Source organism: Ruditapes philippinarum, unplaced genomic scaffold, assembly GCF_026571515.1.
Source record: "Ruditapes philippinarum isolate M1 unplaced genomic scaffold, ASM2657151v2 ctg3094_1_1_1_1, whole genome shotgun sequence".
Lineage (NCBI taxonomy): Eukaryota > Metazoa > Mollusca > Bivalvia > Venerida > Veneridae > Ruditapes > Ruditapes philippinarum.
The window spans coordinates 179,054-193,527 of NW_026858409.1; the positions used below are offsets into that span (position 1 = coordinate 179,054).

Below are 14,474 nucleotides of genomic sequence, written 5' to 3' on the forward strand. Positions count from 1 at the left end.
GTTCAAGTTGGCATCTCTTAAACTACTAAAAGGAATGGGTTGAAACTTCACATACTTATTAAAGTTTTTAGAGTAAAATAGGAGGCTACTGTCTAAGGCCCATACCTCTAACATGAATATTGTGAGAGAGTTATAGCCCTTCAAAGTTAGAAAATTCTAAATTATGCAGGATCTTGTTTTTACTATCAAGCTCTGAGAATAGTCGAACACGCTGTTCTTCTGAAAGCTCTTGTTTTAAATAAACTTTCTGAATAAAACTATTTGTAGAAATGGTGACATTTATAAAATAAAGTATATATTTTTTCTATACAGGGATATAAAGCCAGACAATATACTGCTTGATGAAGATGGTCATGTCCATATAACAGACTTTAACATTGCTACGGTGATCAGTGATGGACAGTTAGCCACGTCAATGTCGGGAACAAAGCCATATATGGGTATTGTACTTTAAACAAATCTATTTTGTGGTTTTATGCTCACAGCTTTTTGCTTCTTTTTTATATGCCCGAAAGAATTTCGGGCATATTATGTTATACCCCCTGGCGTTCGTCCGTCCATCTGTCCATTCGTCCGTTAGCAATTTGGTTTCCGGAGCATAACTTCAGTTCAATTTGGCCCACAATAATTAAACTTCATAGGATGATTGTCCATATTGGGTAGAAGACCCCTATTGATTTTGGGGTCACAAGGTCAAAGGTCAAGGTCACTATCACCTTAAAACTGAAAACAGTTTCGAGCATAACTTAAGTTCCATTTGGCCCACAGCGTTCAAACTTCATAGGATGATTGTCCATATTGGGTAGAAGACCCCTATTGATTTTAGTGTCACAAGGTCAAGGTCACTATCACCTTAAAACTGAAAACAGTTTCCAGAGCATAAGTTAAGTTCCGTTTGGCCCACAGTGTTCAAAATTCATAGGATGATTGTCCATATTGGGTAGAAAACCCCCTATTGATTTTGGGGTCACAAGGTCAAAGGTCAAGATCATTATTACTTTAAAACTGAAAACAGTTTCTGGAGCATAACTTAAATTCCATGTAGCCCACAATATTCAAACTTCATAGGATGATTGTCCATATTGGGTAGAAGACCCCTATTGATTTTGGTGTCACAAGGTCAAGGTCACTATTATCTTAAAACTGAAAACAGTTTCCGGAACATAACTCAAGTTCCATGTGGCCCACAATATTCAAACTTCATAGGATGTCCATATTGGGTAGAAGACCCCTATTAATTTTGGGGTCACAAGGTCAAAGGTCAAGGTCACTATTACTTAAATTTGAAAACAGTTTCTGGAGCATATATTAAGGTCTATTTTACCCACAATATTCAAACGTCATAGAATGATTGTCCATATTGGGTAGAATACCCCTATTGATTTTGGGGTCACAAGGTCAAAGGTTAAGGTCACTATTACCTCAAAACTGTAAACAGTTTCCAGAGCGTAACACTTCTAAGTTCCATTTGGCCCACAATATTCAAACTTTATAGGAGGATTGCTATTTGAAGGAGGTTATACTTTATTTAATTTATGTAATGTCTTACAAATGCTTCATCCTTGCAAAAAAAAAAAAAACACTTCACTATCATGTAGTTATATATTAATGTAAAAAGGTTTGTATTAGCATAAAAACATTCTTTTTTTGAATATGTGATTAATAAAACATAAAAATTTGTGTAGGTTCAATGGAACTTGTTGAATAATACAATATGGTGCTCATCAGAGGCTCGCATAATATGATATGATGCAACTTTTTCAATAAATTTAGTAATTCAATATCCTCTATGTCTTTTCCACAAATCAGATTATGATATCGGCTGTTCACTTGTATTTCTTCTTTGTTTTAAGAATTATTTAAGACTTTCGATAAGAGCAATTAGTCCTAAAAAGTCCTTATAAATTTCAATCAAATATGAATTTGAATGTCGAGTCTTGTTTAATCCATCTAGAGATGTGTTATTTTAGGTTTTGATGAAGTTTGATTCGATATTTTCAATAAATATTTTGTCAGACATAATCTTGGTGATAAGAGAATCTGAACAATTATCAATTTTGATTTGCACTTAAGGCCACTTCTGTCAGACATGGGAACTAATAATGTTGCCTGAGATGCACTTAAACCTTGTTTGTAAAGCATTTTACAGTATAATCTTACAGGAGATCTAACATAATAGATGTCTTTTCCTTGTAATTCTGACTTCAAAAATCTCAGATTTCTAGATAATGGTTCAATTTTATAGATTTGAATATCCGAGATATGGAACAATGTCTCCAGCTAGGATACAAGGTCAAGGTCATTATAGGGTGTCATTTTCATTAAGGGTTACTATGGAAAACACTGCATTATTTATGTGTGTTGATATAATTACCACAATTATCAGAGGTGCCTCATATTTTCTCCAAGTTTCATACAAGATTAGGGTTATTAGATGAGAAATGGAAAATACACAAAATTTAGTGCATTTGATTTTTGTGCCCCCACATTAGTGGCGGGCATTTAGATTTACCCTTGTCCGTCCGTCCTTCCGTCCGTCCGTTCACTTTTGTGTCGCACGTAACTCAAAAAGTATTTGACCTAGAGTCATGAAACTTTACAGGATTGTTGATCAGCATGTGTAGTTGTGCACCTGGGTATTTTCATCTGGATATTTTTAGTATTTTCAGAGTTATTGCCCTTGACGTAGTAAAATTTTGCAATTTTCAACTTGTGTCGCATGTAACTCAAAAAGTATTTGACCTACAGTCATGAAACTTTACAGGATTGTTGATCAGCATGTGTAGTTGTGCACCTGGGTATTTTGGTCTGGATATTTTTAGTATTTTCAGAGTTTTTGCCCTTGACTTAGTAAAATTTTGCAATTTTCAACTTGTGTCGCATGTAACTCAAAAAGTATTTGACCTAGAGTCATGAAACTTTACAGGAATGTTGATCAGCATGTGTAGTTGTGCACCTGGGTATTTTCGTGTGGATATTATTAGTATTTTCAGAGTTATTGCCCTTGACTTAGTAAAATTTGGCAATTTTCAACATGTGTCGCACATAACTCAAAAAGTATTTGACCTAGTCATGTAACTTTACAGGAATATTGATCAGCATGTGCAGTTGTGCACCAGGTATTTTCGTCTGGATTTATTTAGTATTTTTAGAGTTATTGCCCTTCACTTAGAAAATTTTTGCAATTTTCAACTTGTGTCGCAAGTTTCTCAAAAAGGATTTGACATAGTCAATAAACCTTATGGGCAGGTTGCTCAGCATATTTTAGATTTGCACCTGGGGTTTCGCTTGTGGATTTATCCAGTATTTGTAGAGTTATTTCCCTTGACTTAGTAAAAAGATTGACAGAACAGTGTCGCGGTGGGGGCACCCGTGTCCTATGGACACATTTCTAGTTTCCTTTCCTTTTAAGTTAAACTCATTGTTAAGTTATATTAAAATTTGAGCGTAAGATCGCAACAAAATATATGAATATGGCTGATATTACAATTTTAACAAATAAAACATTGAAAGGATAAAGATAATGTTAGAGTTGAAAATAGGCCCATCTGTCTTTTACTTTTTGTTGTCATGACTTTCTTTGGTCAACTGGTGACTTGGTCCATCAGAACTTTCTAGGAAAATTCCTAAGCCCACCAAGAGCAACTGCACAAGTCATATTAATAAGTTTCTTGTAAAGACTGTTCCTTAGTCACCAATTGAAACTAGTTAGTAATTTTCTGTTAATGGTATTGAATGACTATGTTAACATGTATAAAGTTATTGGACTTTTTAACCAGGTTTTTCAAAAGTTTTGGTTATTAGATTGGCGAATTGTGGGTGGTCTGAGCCAGGCGTCCTACAAGTAGTTTGCAGTTGATAACTTGAGTTATGAACGAGTTACTATAATCAATTTAGGCATAATAGCAAGCTTATGTGGAGACCTCCCTTAAGATTGCTTTTAAGCCCCTTGGGTAAAGGTCAAGGTCGCTGTTACTAAATAAAAGAAAAATTGTTTCCAGTTTGAAAACTCTTCAGCTTTGTCAGTTATGTGTTTCTATCTAGTCTCAGATGTTCCTTGGTGCATAGTGTCTTGTATTTCCAATTTCCAATTGTTTCTGTATTAAAAGAAAAAGTAATAATAAAATTGATTTCTTAAGTGTTATTTCATGTGCTTTTGTATCAAAGACTTAAAAGACCAAAAATTAGGGTAATTTCCTAAAATGAATTGTTAAAATTTAAGACCAAAAAACTCTGAACAAATTCGAAACTTGCAGCATCTGAAACTTATCTGCTGTAAGCCTCTCTGATAGCAATCTTCAAAAACAGATTGTGCCATGTTATTTCCACAATAATATGACTTCAATTAGAACCATGGCAATTTTAGACTGAAAATATCTTGTTGCTGCCATGTAATGGTTTCAGATTAATATCAGGAAAGGAAATCATTGCAATTGAATTTCTTATCATTCAAGCTGAATTTGATTACCCTATGATGCAATTTTTTACCCATGATGCAATTTTTTTAGGTGTCGTCTGCTACTTAGATGACTTGCAGTGTAGGGAGAAAACTTGATAAGGAAATCTAATTATAGTAACACAATACAGATACTGAAAATAAAACATTGTTATATTTTTCTGCTTAAATAGATCACATTTCTAGGAAGTAAAATCATATTACGGCATTTAAGGCATATTCTGCTTTGATTGGTTTAAATCTGTTGTTTACCAAATACCGGTATTATTATGTTATGATCATAGGATGTTTGAAGTTGTACAAGATGTAACTGCCATTGTATTTTGCAAGGAAACTCGCAGCTACAAAATTAATACTAGAATTGAAGTAATGCTCACATGCATATTTTTGAACATTTACATGCAAAAAGACATAATAATATTACAAAAAGACATAATTACACTTTTTGATGGTTATTCATGTTTGATGCTTTTCAATTGAGGCGTCATTTTTTAATTATGATTAGGTGTTTGGGGTATGATTAATAAAATGGAGAGTTTATTTCTGGTCATGATTTGGTAAAAAAAATGAGCCGTCACGACAAAACCAACATTATGCGTTTGCAACCAGCATGGATCCAGACCAGCCTGCGCATCCGCCCAGTCTGATCAGGATCCATGCTGTTCGCTTACAAACTCTTTTACAAATAGAGAAACTGATAGCGAACAGCATGGATCCAGATCAGACTGCGTGGATGTGCAGGCTGGTCTGGATCCATGCTGGTTGCAAACGCATTAGGTTGGTTTTGTCGTGACACGCCTCAAATACCTGTTCATAGTTACATGCTTGACAACTTTTGTTTTGTAATGACTATGCCTAGATATAGCAGATTTTAATTTTGATTTATACTAAGAATATTTTTTCCTCTTTAATCAAAAAGATATAATGTTACAAAATGTCATGTTAGAATAGTTAACAGTATATAATTTATAAATCACATTCTCTTAAAAGCAGAGTTTGTTTTTATTCAAGCGACCCGTAGACTGTGTCAGTCATTGACCACAGACTGGTCTTAAAATAATGTCTGTGAAACGTCTGCTTGATTGGATATCCTATGTTTTTCTGGAATAAATTCTAGATTAGATGGAAATAAGACAGAAAATTGAAGGAAATGTATTGTGTCCGGACATGTCAAGCAAAACTGATGGAGTTTTGTTCTTTACATGTAACATTGTTCTGTGTATTATAGAATGGCTGCCATAATCAGTGATATATATGTTTGTCAAAAATTAATGTTAGTGACTGTAGTGGTTTGAGTTTGTTTTTTTCAATAGTTGACTAATTGATAATGTTTCTGGTATGCTTAAAAAAGTTTAGTTCATTTTAGAATATTTATGTTTTTCAAATATAATTAAGCATCAATATTTGGTCATTAATATAATCCAATTGTTTACATGCAATTTGACTGCTGCCAAGTTATGAAGTTAATTTTTATTGTTATTCTTTATTTTAGTTGAAACAGCAAAAAAAATCATGTCTGAGACGCAAGTAAACTTTGCCCTTGTCTGTCACACTGTGTGATTACAGACTGACAAAACAGTGGGGGTGGGGTGGGGGTTGGAAGAGAACATCTGTGTCCTATAAACACATTTCTGAAGTTTTAAGAATTGTATTTAATTCAAGCCATATTGTTTTGATTTATTCAGGGAAATATACATAAACACATATTATATTGTCACATATTCGAACATGCTTATAAAACACACAAAAGTGCAACAAAAATATAATTATAAAATTAAGTACAATGTATTAAGTTTTATGTTACCCTAGAATTGCCCATTAAGTTAAAAGCTTATTTCCAATGTGTTCATATGTCAATGACAAGTATGTATCAGATTTTTGTATCTTATTTTGCTTGATATGGTAATGAAAATTACAAATTTCAGTGAATATTTTTTATGCTTTCCAAAGCGTGAACATACAGTCCCACTTTGTCTGTCCATCAGTCCATCTGTCTTGCCTTCATTTGGAATCATTGCACTTTGAACTTTGTCCAGGACATAACTCTGAAACTACAAAAGGTATACTTTCCTGTGTCCAAAACCTGTTTTGGGAGGATCATCCGGTTCAACTGGCTCTTGTATTATTTCAGCTCCAGAAATGTATGCCTGTGCCTTAGAGGAATGTGCCGGTTACTCGTATGCTGTTGATTGGTGGTCTCTGGGAATTTGTGCCTATGAAATGCTCAGAGGAAGGGTAAACCATCGTAGTTATAAAATTACGTCTTGCGTCATTTGTTGTCGCAAGTCATCCTGTATAAGGCTGTTAACTAAAGCTTGATAATGTTGGGAATTTTTTCCCGCAGATTTATTTCTTAGCCTGCTGGGGTGGCAACAGATTTAATCTATGCGACTAATGCAGACCAAAGGCTGCAGGCACATCTTTATAGCCTGATCATGGTCTACATTGTTCACTATTCATTCAGTAGTATTTAAAAAAAAATGAAATTTTCCCTAAATAAGATGAATGGTTTTGTTTAGATTGAAAGATGAACAAGTCTTTTTGTGATATTAAGCATGGTAAGGGTTAAAGCTATAAATGAAGAAAATGTTATACACAAAAAACTTTGTTATTTTACCTTAACAATGATTTGTCAAGAGAAGTTATGATTTAAAAAAAAAAAACTATTTCATGTAACTCAAATATACATCATGAATTAATAGAATGATATGTTCACTTACAAAATATTCTGTGGCTTTCTTAATAGTGATGAATTAATGCATGTAGCCCTGATTTTAGCAAATACTTAAAACATTAAGCCTGCTTTCCTCTATTTGTCATTTTAACTTTATTCGGGTAAAAGTTTTTTGATATATTGTTTTAAGTTTAAAAAAATCATAGTTTATCAAGTTAAAACAATTTTTATATACAGAGACCATATGAGATACACTCCAGCACTACTGCTCAAGAGGCAAAGCATCTTTTCACAAGTTCACGGCCATGCTCATCTGCTGTGTGGGAAGAATGTATCCGAGGATTGCTCAAACAGGTTTGTACCTTACCTGAACTGGTCACTCGAGGATACTACTTCTTTTTAAACTTCGATATAAATGATGATCAATGAATAAGTCTGAAAAAGGGTACTGTCCTTTGTCATGTACAAAATGTATGTATTTCACTATTTGAGAGGGAGGCGGGCTGTAGCAAGATAACCTTACTTCAGCATTTATTGACCACTGAATGTTCGCAAACAAAAATTGTCCTGATTATAAATATTCATTTAGTTAGAAAGGTCGTGGGGATAAGCTTATAGAGCTCTCTGGAGATTAGCTAAGTAATACAAACGGCTTTACACTAGAGTACGACTAATACTCAATTTCGTTCAAGTCACGTACAATGTGTCTGAGCAAATAAGTAGCCGTTCCTTCTATTTAATCTATGTTATAATTTGTTGCTGATTTGCATTCAGTATTCAAAACCGTATGGAAAACATTTCCCGCTTTTTGTAGAAAGACTTCCGCAGAATAAATGTGCCAGAATAAAGAAACGTATTAAAAGTTTCCTGTCCCAGGCGTAATCAGAGAGACGAGGCATCGTGTGGGACAGTGTGTTCATTTCCTGCTTGATCAGGGTGCGAATGAGAAAACTGATTTAATATTCATTGAACTGTCTCTAGCATAATTGTTTCCCCCCTTCTCCTGTATAAAAGAAAGGCATTTTTTTTTCTTTTGAAAGAAAAATAATACATTAACAGCATTTGGTTGTTATGTGCTTTGATGGGGCATAACAAAAAGAATTGAAACATTTTCTTGTGTACTAGGCAATTTACAGATTTGTGGTGTTGTGTTATATGATGTGAGGATAGGATAGGGAGAAAAGACTATTTTATTTTAGTCCAAAAACACAAAATTTGCATTTTTTAACTAATAGACAAGAATTTGTATCTATCTAAGTCATGTTGATTTATTGCTGTATATTGCGAAGTTTGTATTCATATATTTATTGTAAAGACATGACTCATACATTTGTAATTGTTGGAGAGGAAAGATTTATGAATATGTTTTGAACAAAGTTTGTTTTTTAATATGAAATGCAACTTATTGGCAAAATTTCTGGCTCCAGTAATATACTGTACACTTGTCCTTTGATGTAGAGATTTGTAAAATTAAAAAAAAATCAAAAAAAAAATCCTGTTTCCTTTTATTAGAGAAATAAAATTTCAATTAACAAAACCACTATTGCATTAATTTTCTTCTTAAACAAAATTAGGGACTATTATCCCACCTTTTGCTTAGTGATATATTTTTGTAATTGTGCACCTTTCTCTTACATGTATTGTATTGCATATACAAGTTATTCCTTTAAGTCTGTATTACTCCCACCCACAATTTTTCCAATCAGCACCAGACACATTGTTTCTGTAGAGCAATGATTTATTGAAATATGCTTGAGGTATGTGACCTTCAGACAAGTGAGGCATGCAATATTTTACAAGTTTGTGTTGATGATTCAATTTCCTGTATTGTTAGACCTTAGTCTATAGGTCTTTAAATCAGTGCTTTGTTTTGTCCCTGCTTAAAATGTAATGAATATTTAAAATCATTTGTTCTCTTCAGCCCATTCAGTGAATTTCTGAATTCAAAATTTATTAGTTACCATTTAGTTGATAATAACATTTAAGGACATGAATGGTGACATGTCCGGGGTCAGTACTCATAGTGCCTGAAAGGGCAAATGGACCCTCATTTAGTCTAGAATACATACTTATCTTCAGGCCTGTTAGATGGGAATTAACCTCTAAAATGAATTATTTTTTAAGGCACATTACATGCCTCAGAAAAAATTTATATTTTTTTTTTCTTAAAAAGGGCAAAAATTAATTTGATAATTTGATAATGTTTAAATAATGGTTTATAAAGAAGTTTGAGAGAAAAAGAATATGGAGAGAAAAATGTGAAATGATTTGTCATAAATGTTGCAAAATGTAGTATTTTGACAAAATATTAATTCGCTGTAACTGTACTTACTGCCTCAAAGCAACAGAAGAAAAAAGTTGGTTCAGGTAATTGGCCAATGAGTAACTTTTTGGATACTATAAAAGTACACTAAAATTAAACAGCTTTTGAGAAATAAAAATAAAAGCATTTATGAGGCATGATAGGCCTTTAAAAGCATACCTGGAAATACACATGGAATTCATATTCTTGCATATCAGACTAGTGTTTCCATTAGTTTTACCCATGTCGGAAAGTTCATCTTGCATGGGGGTGCCAGATGAGTTCCGTGTTATACAATGGCATCATTTTAGCGCATTTCCCATGGAAAATTGTTTTATTGAGGTAACGCCTCGGCAAGCCTTGTTACCCCCTAATTGGCCGTTCCCCAATGGACGGATATTCTAAACCGTAACTAATGACAGACATTATTATTTTACATAGCATAAACATTGTTGCATTAAACATAAAAAATAAAAACACTGATGCTCACAATATGACAATATGCATTCATAGTACTATGTTTCCAGAAAAATTTTGTATGGAAGTCATATTAGAAGATACCACAGTGTCTTGATCTGTACAAAAACAAATTTGTAGATTGTTTGCCTTGTTGTTTCAGTTGCTGCATTTAGATCCAGAAAAGAGGATATCTACACTGTCTGCTCTAAAAGAAAATAAGTACATGGAGGATATAGATTTTGCCAAGGTCCTGCAGAGGCAAATTAAACCTTCATTTGTGCCTTCAGTAAGTTTTAATGCTAATTTTATCTCAATGTCACATTAAACGTTAATTTGAGCCTTCAGTAAATCTTAATGTCAAATAAAACCTTCATTTGTGCCATGAGTAAGTGTTTATGACACATAAAACCTTCATTTGTGCCTTCAGTAAGTCGTAATGTCAAATTAAACCTTTATTTGTGTGTGCAGTAAGTCTTAACTGCCAAATCAAACCTCCATTAATTTTGTGCCTTCAGTAAATTTTAATGTCAAATTAAACCTTCATTTGTGCCTTTAGTAAGTCTTAATTTCAAATAAAACCACCCTTTGTGCCTTCAGTAAGTGTTTATGACACATCAAACCTTCATTTGTGCCATCAGTAAGTCTTACTGCCAAATCAAACCTTCATTTGTGCCTTCAGTAAATTTTAATTGTTCAATTAAACCTTCATTTATGCCTTCAGTTACTGTTTATGCCAAATTGAACAATCATTTTGCAATGCTTTCAGTAAGCCATAATGCCAAATGAATTAAGCCCTCATGTATGACTTCAGTAAGTCTTTGATGTCAAATTAATCAGTTATTAGATTTTTTGTCTTCAGTAAGTTTTGATGTCAAATTAAACTTTCATTTGTGGCTTCAGTAATTCTTAATGTAAATTTGCAAATTTAGACTTTTATGTATGGTAAATTTTAATTGCCTTCCACTGAGGCAGATAAGTCTTTTGAACACAATTTCATTTGAAAAATAGCTTGAAGTTGTAGACTTGCTGCTTTTATGTAACAATGGTCTATAGACTATTTCTGGGTTTTCTTCCTAAACCTATTGATCATAATTTCAGAAAGATCATTTGAATTGTGACCCTACATATGAACTAGAAGAGATGATTATAGAGGCCAATCCCCTGCACAAGAAAAAGAAACGCCTAGCCAAACAGAGCTCTAGACGGTCTGACGGACAAGTGAATTCTCAGGTATAATTTTACAATAGTGCAGTAACTATAATTTAAATTTGACAATAATGGTGTTAGTTCAGGTAACTGAGTGTATAAGAGAGAATTAAATGTTGTGATTTCATAATGATGATTTGAATTAGTATCAAAATGTTACTGACCTCATATAAGAGACCAATCATACTTAAAGGAACTCCACTGAGGTTTAAAACAAATTGAATTTTTTATTAGATACAATAAGATATGCAAAAGATGATTAACAAATATACTCAGAAATAAATTGAAAATATTTTTTGTGCTGTTCTTAGCCGAATTGGTTATTGGTTTTTGGTAATTTTTCACAATTATAATTATACAGTAATTATTTTGGAAATATAGAGTGCATGCATCATGTGAAAGTTTGCACACAAGTTATTGGTCTAAGCCTACATCAAAAGGAACATTGATCTCGAAAAAATTATTTTCAGTCCCATCATGTCAGATAACCCCTGTACTGTGGAGTCCCTTTAAACAGTAAGATAATAGTGGTTAATATTAATATAAGGTTCAAACCCTGTAGGACAAACCTTATTGTTTCCTTGAGCAAGAAACATCAGAAATATTGCTCAGTACCAGTTGGTCCAGAAACAGATTCAAGAGTTTTAATAAGATGATATCTCATGAAACGATCAGATTTAAATCTAGATTTTTTGCCATGGCAATAATTATATCGAAAATCCATGGCAAATGCAAACTTTAAGTGGATTTTTACAAAAAAATAATTAAGATAAAAAATGAAAGACATTAGCTTTGATATTTAATATTTAAACAATTTAAGATTGTTTTCAATTTTCTAAAGCGCTTAAAAATAAGTATTGAATTTGCCAAAATCTTGTGCTGCAAAAAGAAATTGGCAGCTATTTAAGTTTGATGTACAAATTGAACTCTGTACTGGCATGCGAGCAGTACCTGTACAAAAATCGTGGTTACTTAAAAATATTTTTTATTACGCTCACTCATCAAAAAATTGAATGTTACGAATCAATATTCGGCTCGTTACACAACTTATGGAAATTCCATTATGTTCTTAACATAGAATCAGCCTAAGTTATGAGGCCTCATATGGGGTACCGAAATTATCCATTATTTTGTATGAAGAGAAGTAGTTCCCGTATATAAAATATAACCCATTATAATTATACAATGTTGTAATGTCAGACCTATTTTACATTCTTAATTGTTAAAACGACCATTTTCCCCAGTGATAAATACATGTTATTCAGAAAATAGATTGTAGACTAAACGCTGGTATCAATTACCGGGTACCGTTACCCCAAGGCATTCGTATGCAATTGCGTGCTTGCATGCATGATAATTTACCATATTTTAAGCCATAGAATTATTTCATTTACAAGTGCCTATAGGTCAAAATAAAGATAACTTAAAAGGTTTTCATCACATTGCCCACTTATCTGTATACTGGTGGTATAAGAGGAAAACCCTTTAATAGGCCTCATACGTAAATATTTTTGCGCATGCGCGTAAGGAGGAAATCCCCCAACGTTTACAAGGTTACGTTTTGACAACGCACAGGTGAAAAAGATTTCAAATAAAGATTTTTGTACGTATTGCAGAACTGACACTTAGATTTTGTCTAGTTCATACATCTGCTTGATTTGATATGAATTTTTAAAGAATCCAAGTAAAAATCAAGCATTTAAACGTAAAATACGGGTACTGCTTCTGTACGGGAACTGCTCGCATGCCAGTATATATTTTTAAGTTAGGAACTGTATATTATTTTTAGTTAGATTTACTCTGTAGTGAATGGGAAAATGTTTTGTTTTAAAGGGAATACAAGTTAGATAGTGATTTTATTTACAGGACATAAATGACGAGGAGAAGGCTATAGAATTAGCATTTGCTGACTTCAAGGCTTTCAACAGGGAAAGGTTTGTAGAAAACTCAACCAATACCAGCTGTCTTTATTATTTACTCGGCCAAAATTGTGATATCCCCTATTGTGGTAATAAATTTAAGTGGAAAATGTCATCCATGTTCCTTGTATGGTCAGAAAGGAACAAGATTTAAGTAAAATATTTCTTAGAAAAATGTAATTATTGGACCAATCACTATTATAATAAGCGAATTTAAAATTCCAAACATTAAAATTGCTGATCTCAGAGTAGTGTGAAAACTGAAAACAGGTTGCTTGTAATCATCAGTAGCAAAATTCGCCAAATATTTCCTTGTTGCTAACTAAACCACTTATACAGTACTTTGTGATTATAATACTTTAACACACAGAGCTCTTGTAAGGTGATATAATTATATATTAAATTATTTTAACAATGAAAAAGAGTTGTTTCTGGTGAGCAATTCAGGGCCATCATGGCCCTCTTGTATATTAATTTTTTTGTGTTTTCAGAGAGACGGGAGAGAAACGACGTCTCCACATGACGACCAGTGACTCGGCTTTAGCTCAACATAAGATTTCTGATGCTGATGTAGATAAAGATATTAAGAAAAAAGCTCTAAGTAAAGCCAATAGTGAATCTACGACTCAATATTTAAGAGTGCAGGATAAAACTTGATGTGGGGCCAATGTTTTATTAACTTTTATCTAATTTATATTTGAATGTGATAATTATTGAATAATTATGCTCTCTTTGTTTAGTCAGGATATAATAATTTTGTTATATTACCATAATCTATGTGTGTATATATTAATTTTTTTGAAGAAGAAGAAGAAGAAAAAAGAGAAATGTGAAATGCATTGTTTGTTTGTTACTATATATTGATATGTTAGTCATGGCACAAGGGTACAATATAGATTTCCTGTGACCTTTATATTAAAGGTCATATGCATATTTAATTGGAGATCATTCCATTTTGAGGCAGAACTGGTTAACAGATATATATATATATATATATATATATATATATATATATATATATATATATATATATATATATATATATATATAAATATGTATATAGAAAATGTACATTTATATAGTTATACATTATGTATTTTGTAAGGATAAAATAAACAGTGTACCAAATTAGCACTTTGTGTAACCAAGAGGTCTTGGGGTCACTGATCCCTCAAGACATCGGAATTGAGAGTTTGAGTCTCCAATGCATTGCATGTTTTTTTGTGATACTTTTGTACATGACTTAAGTTATTTTCTATTGCCATTTATCTGCTGTATTCAATTTAAAAACTTAAAAACTTATTTAAAGAGTCATAGGTGGAAAAACAGGTTAGCTCCCCTTGATATTTTGGGTGCGTTGCTATATTTGGGTTGTCAGTTGGACAATTGCTACTAGGAATACTAGAATACTTGTTAGGTTATTGCCTGCTGGTACATGACTGTTATACTTGTATCTTT

General features: G+C 32.7%; 1 protein-coding gene across 1 annotated transcript in view; it reads left to right on the forward strand.

Annotated features, from left to right (window-relative positions):
* The window catches only part of LOC132753098 (serine/threonine-protein kinase 32A-like), a 58,144-nt gene extending 44,353 nt beyond the window's left edge, over nucleotides 1–13,791 (forward strand). Inside the window, exons 6-12 of the mRNA XM_060743518.1 lie at nucleotides 313–440; nucleotides 6,588–6,691; nucleotides 7,368–7,484; nucleotides 10,052–10,177; nucleotides 10,990–11,121; nucleotides 12,964–13,031; nucleotides 13,508–13,791. Coding sequence (XP_060599501.1) covers nucleotides 313–440; nucleotides 6,588–6,691; nucleotides 7,368–7,484; nucleotides 10,052–10,177; nucleotides 10,990–11,121; nucleotides 12,964–13,031; nucleotides 13,508–13,673 — 841 coding nt within the window. The 3' untranslated portion in view covers nucleotides 13,674–13,791. The remainder of the gene's footprint in view (nucleotides 1–312; nucleotides 441–6,587; nucleotides 6,692–7,367; nucleotides 7,485–10,051; nucleotides 10,178–10,989; nucleotides 11,122–12,963; nucleotides 13,032–13,507) is intronic.
* Nucleotides 13,792–14,474: the final 683 nt, after the last annotated feature.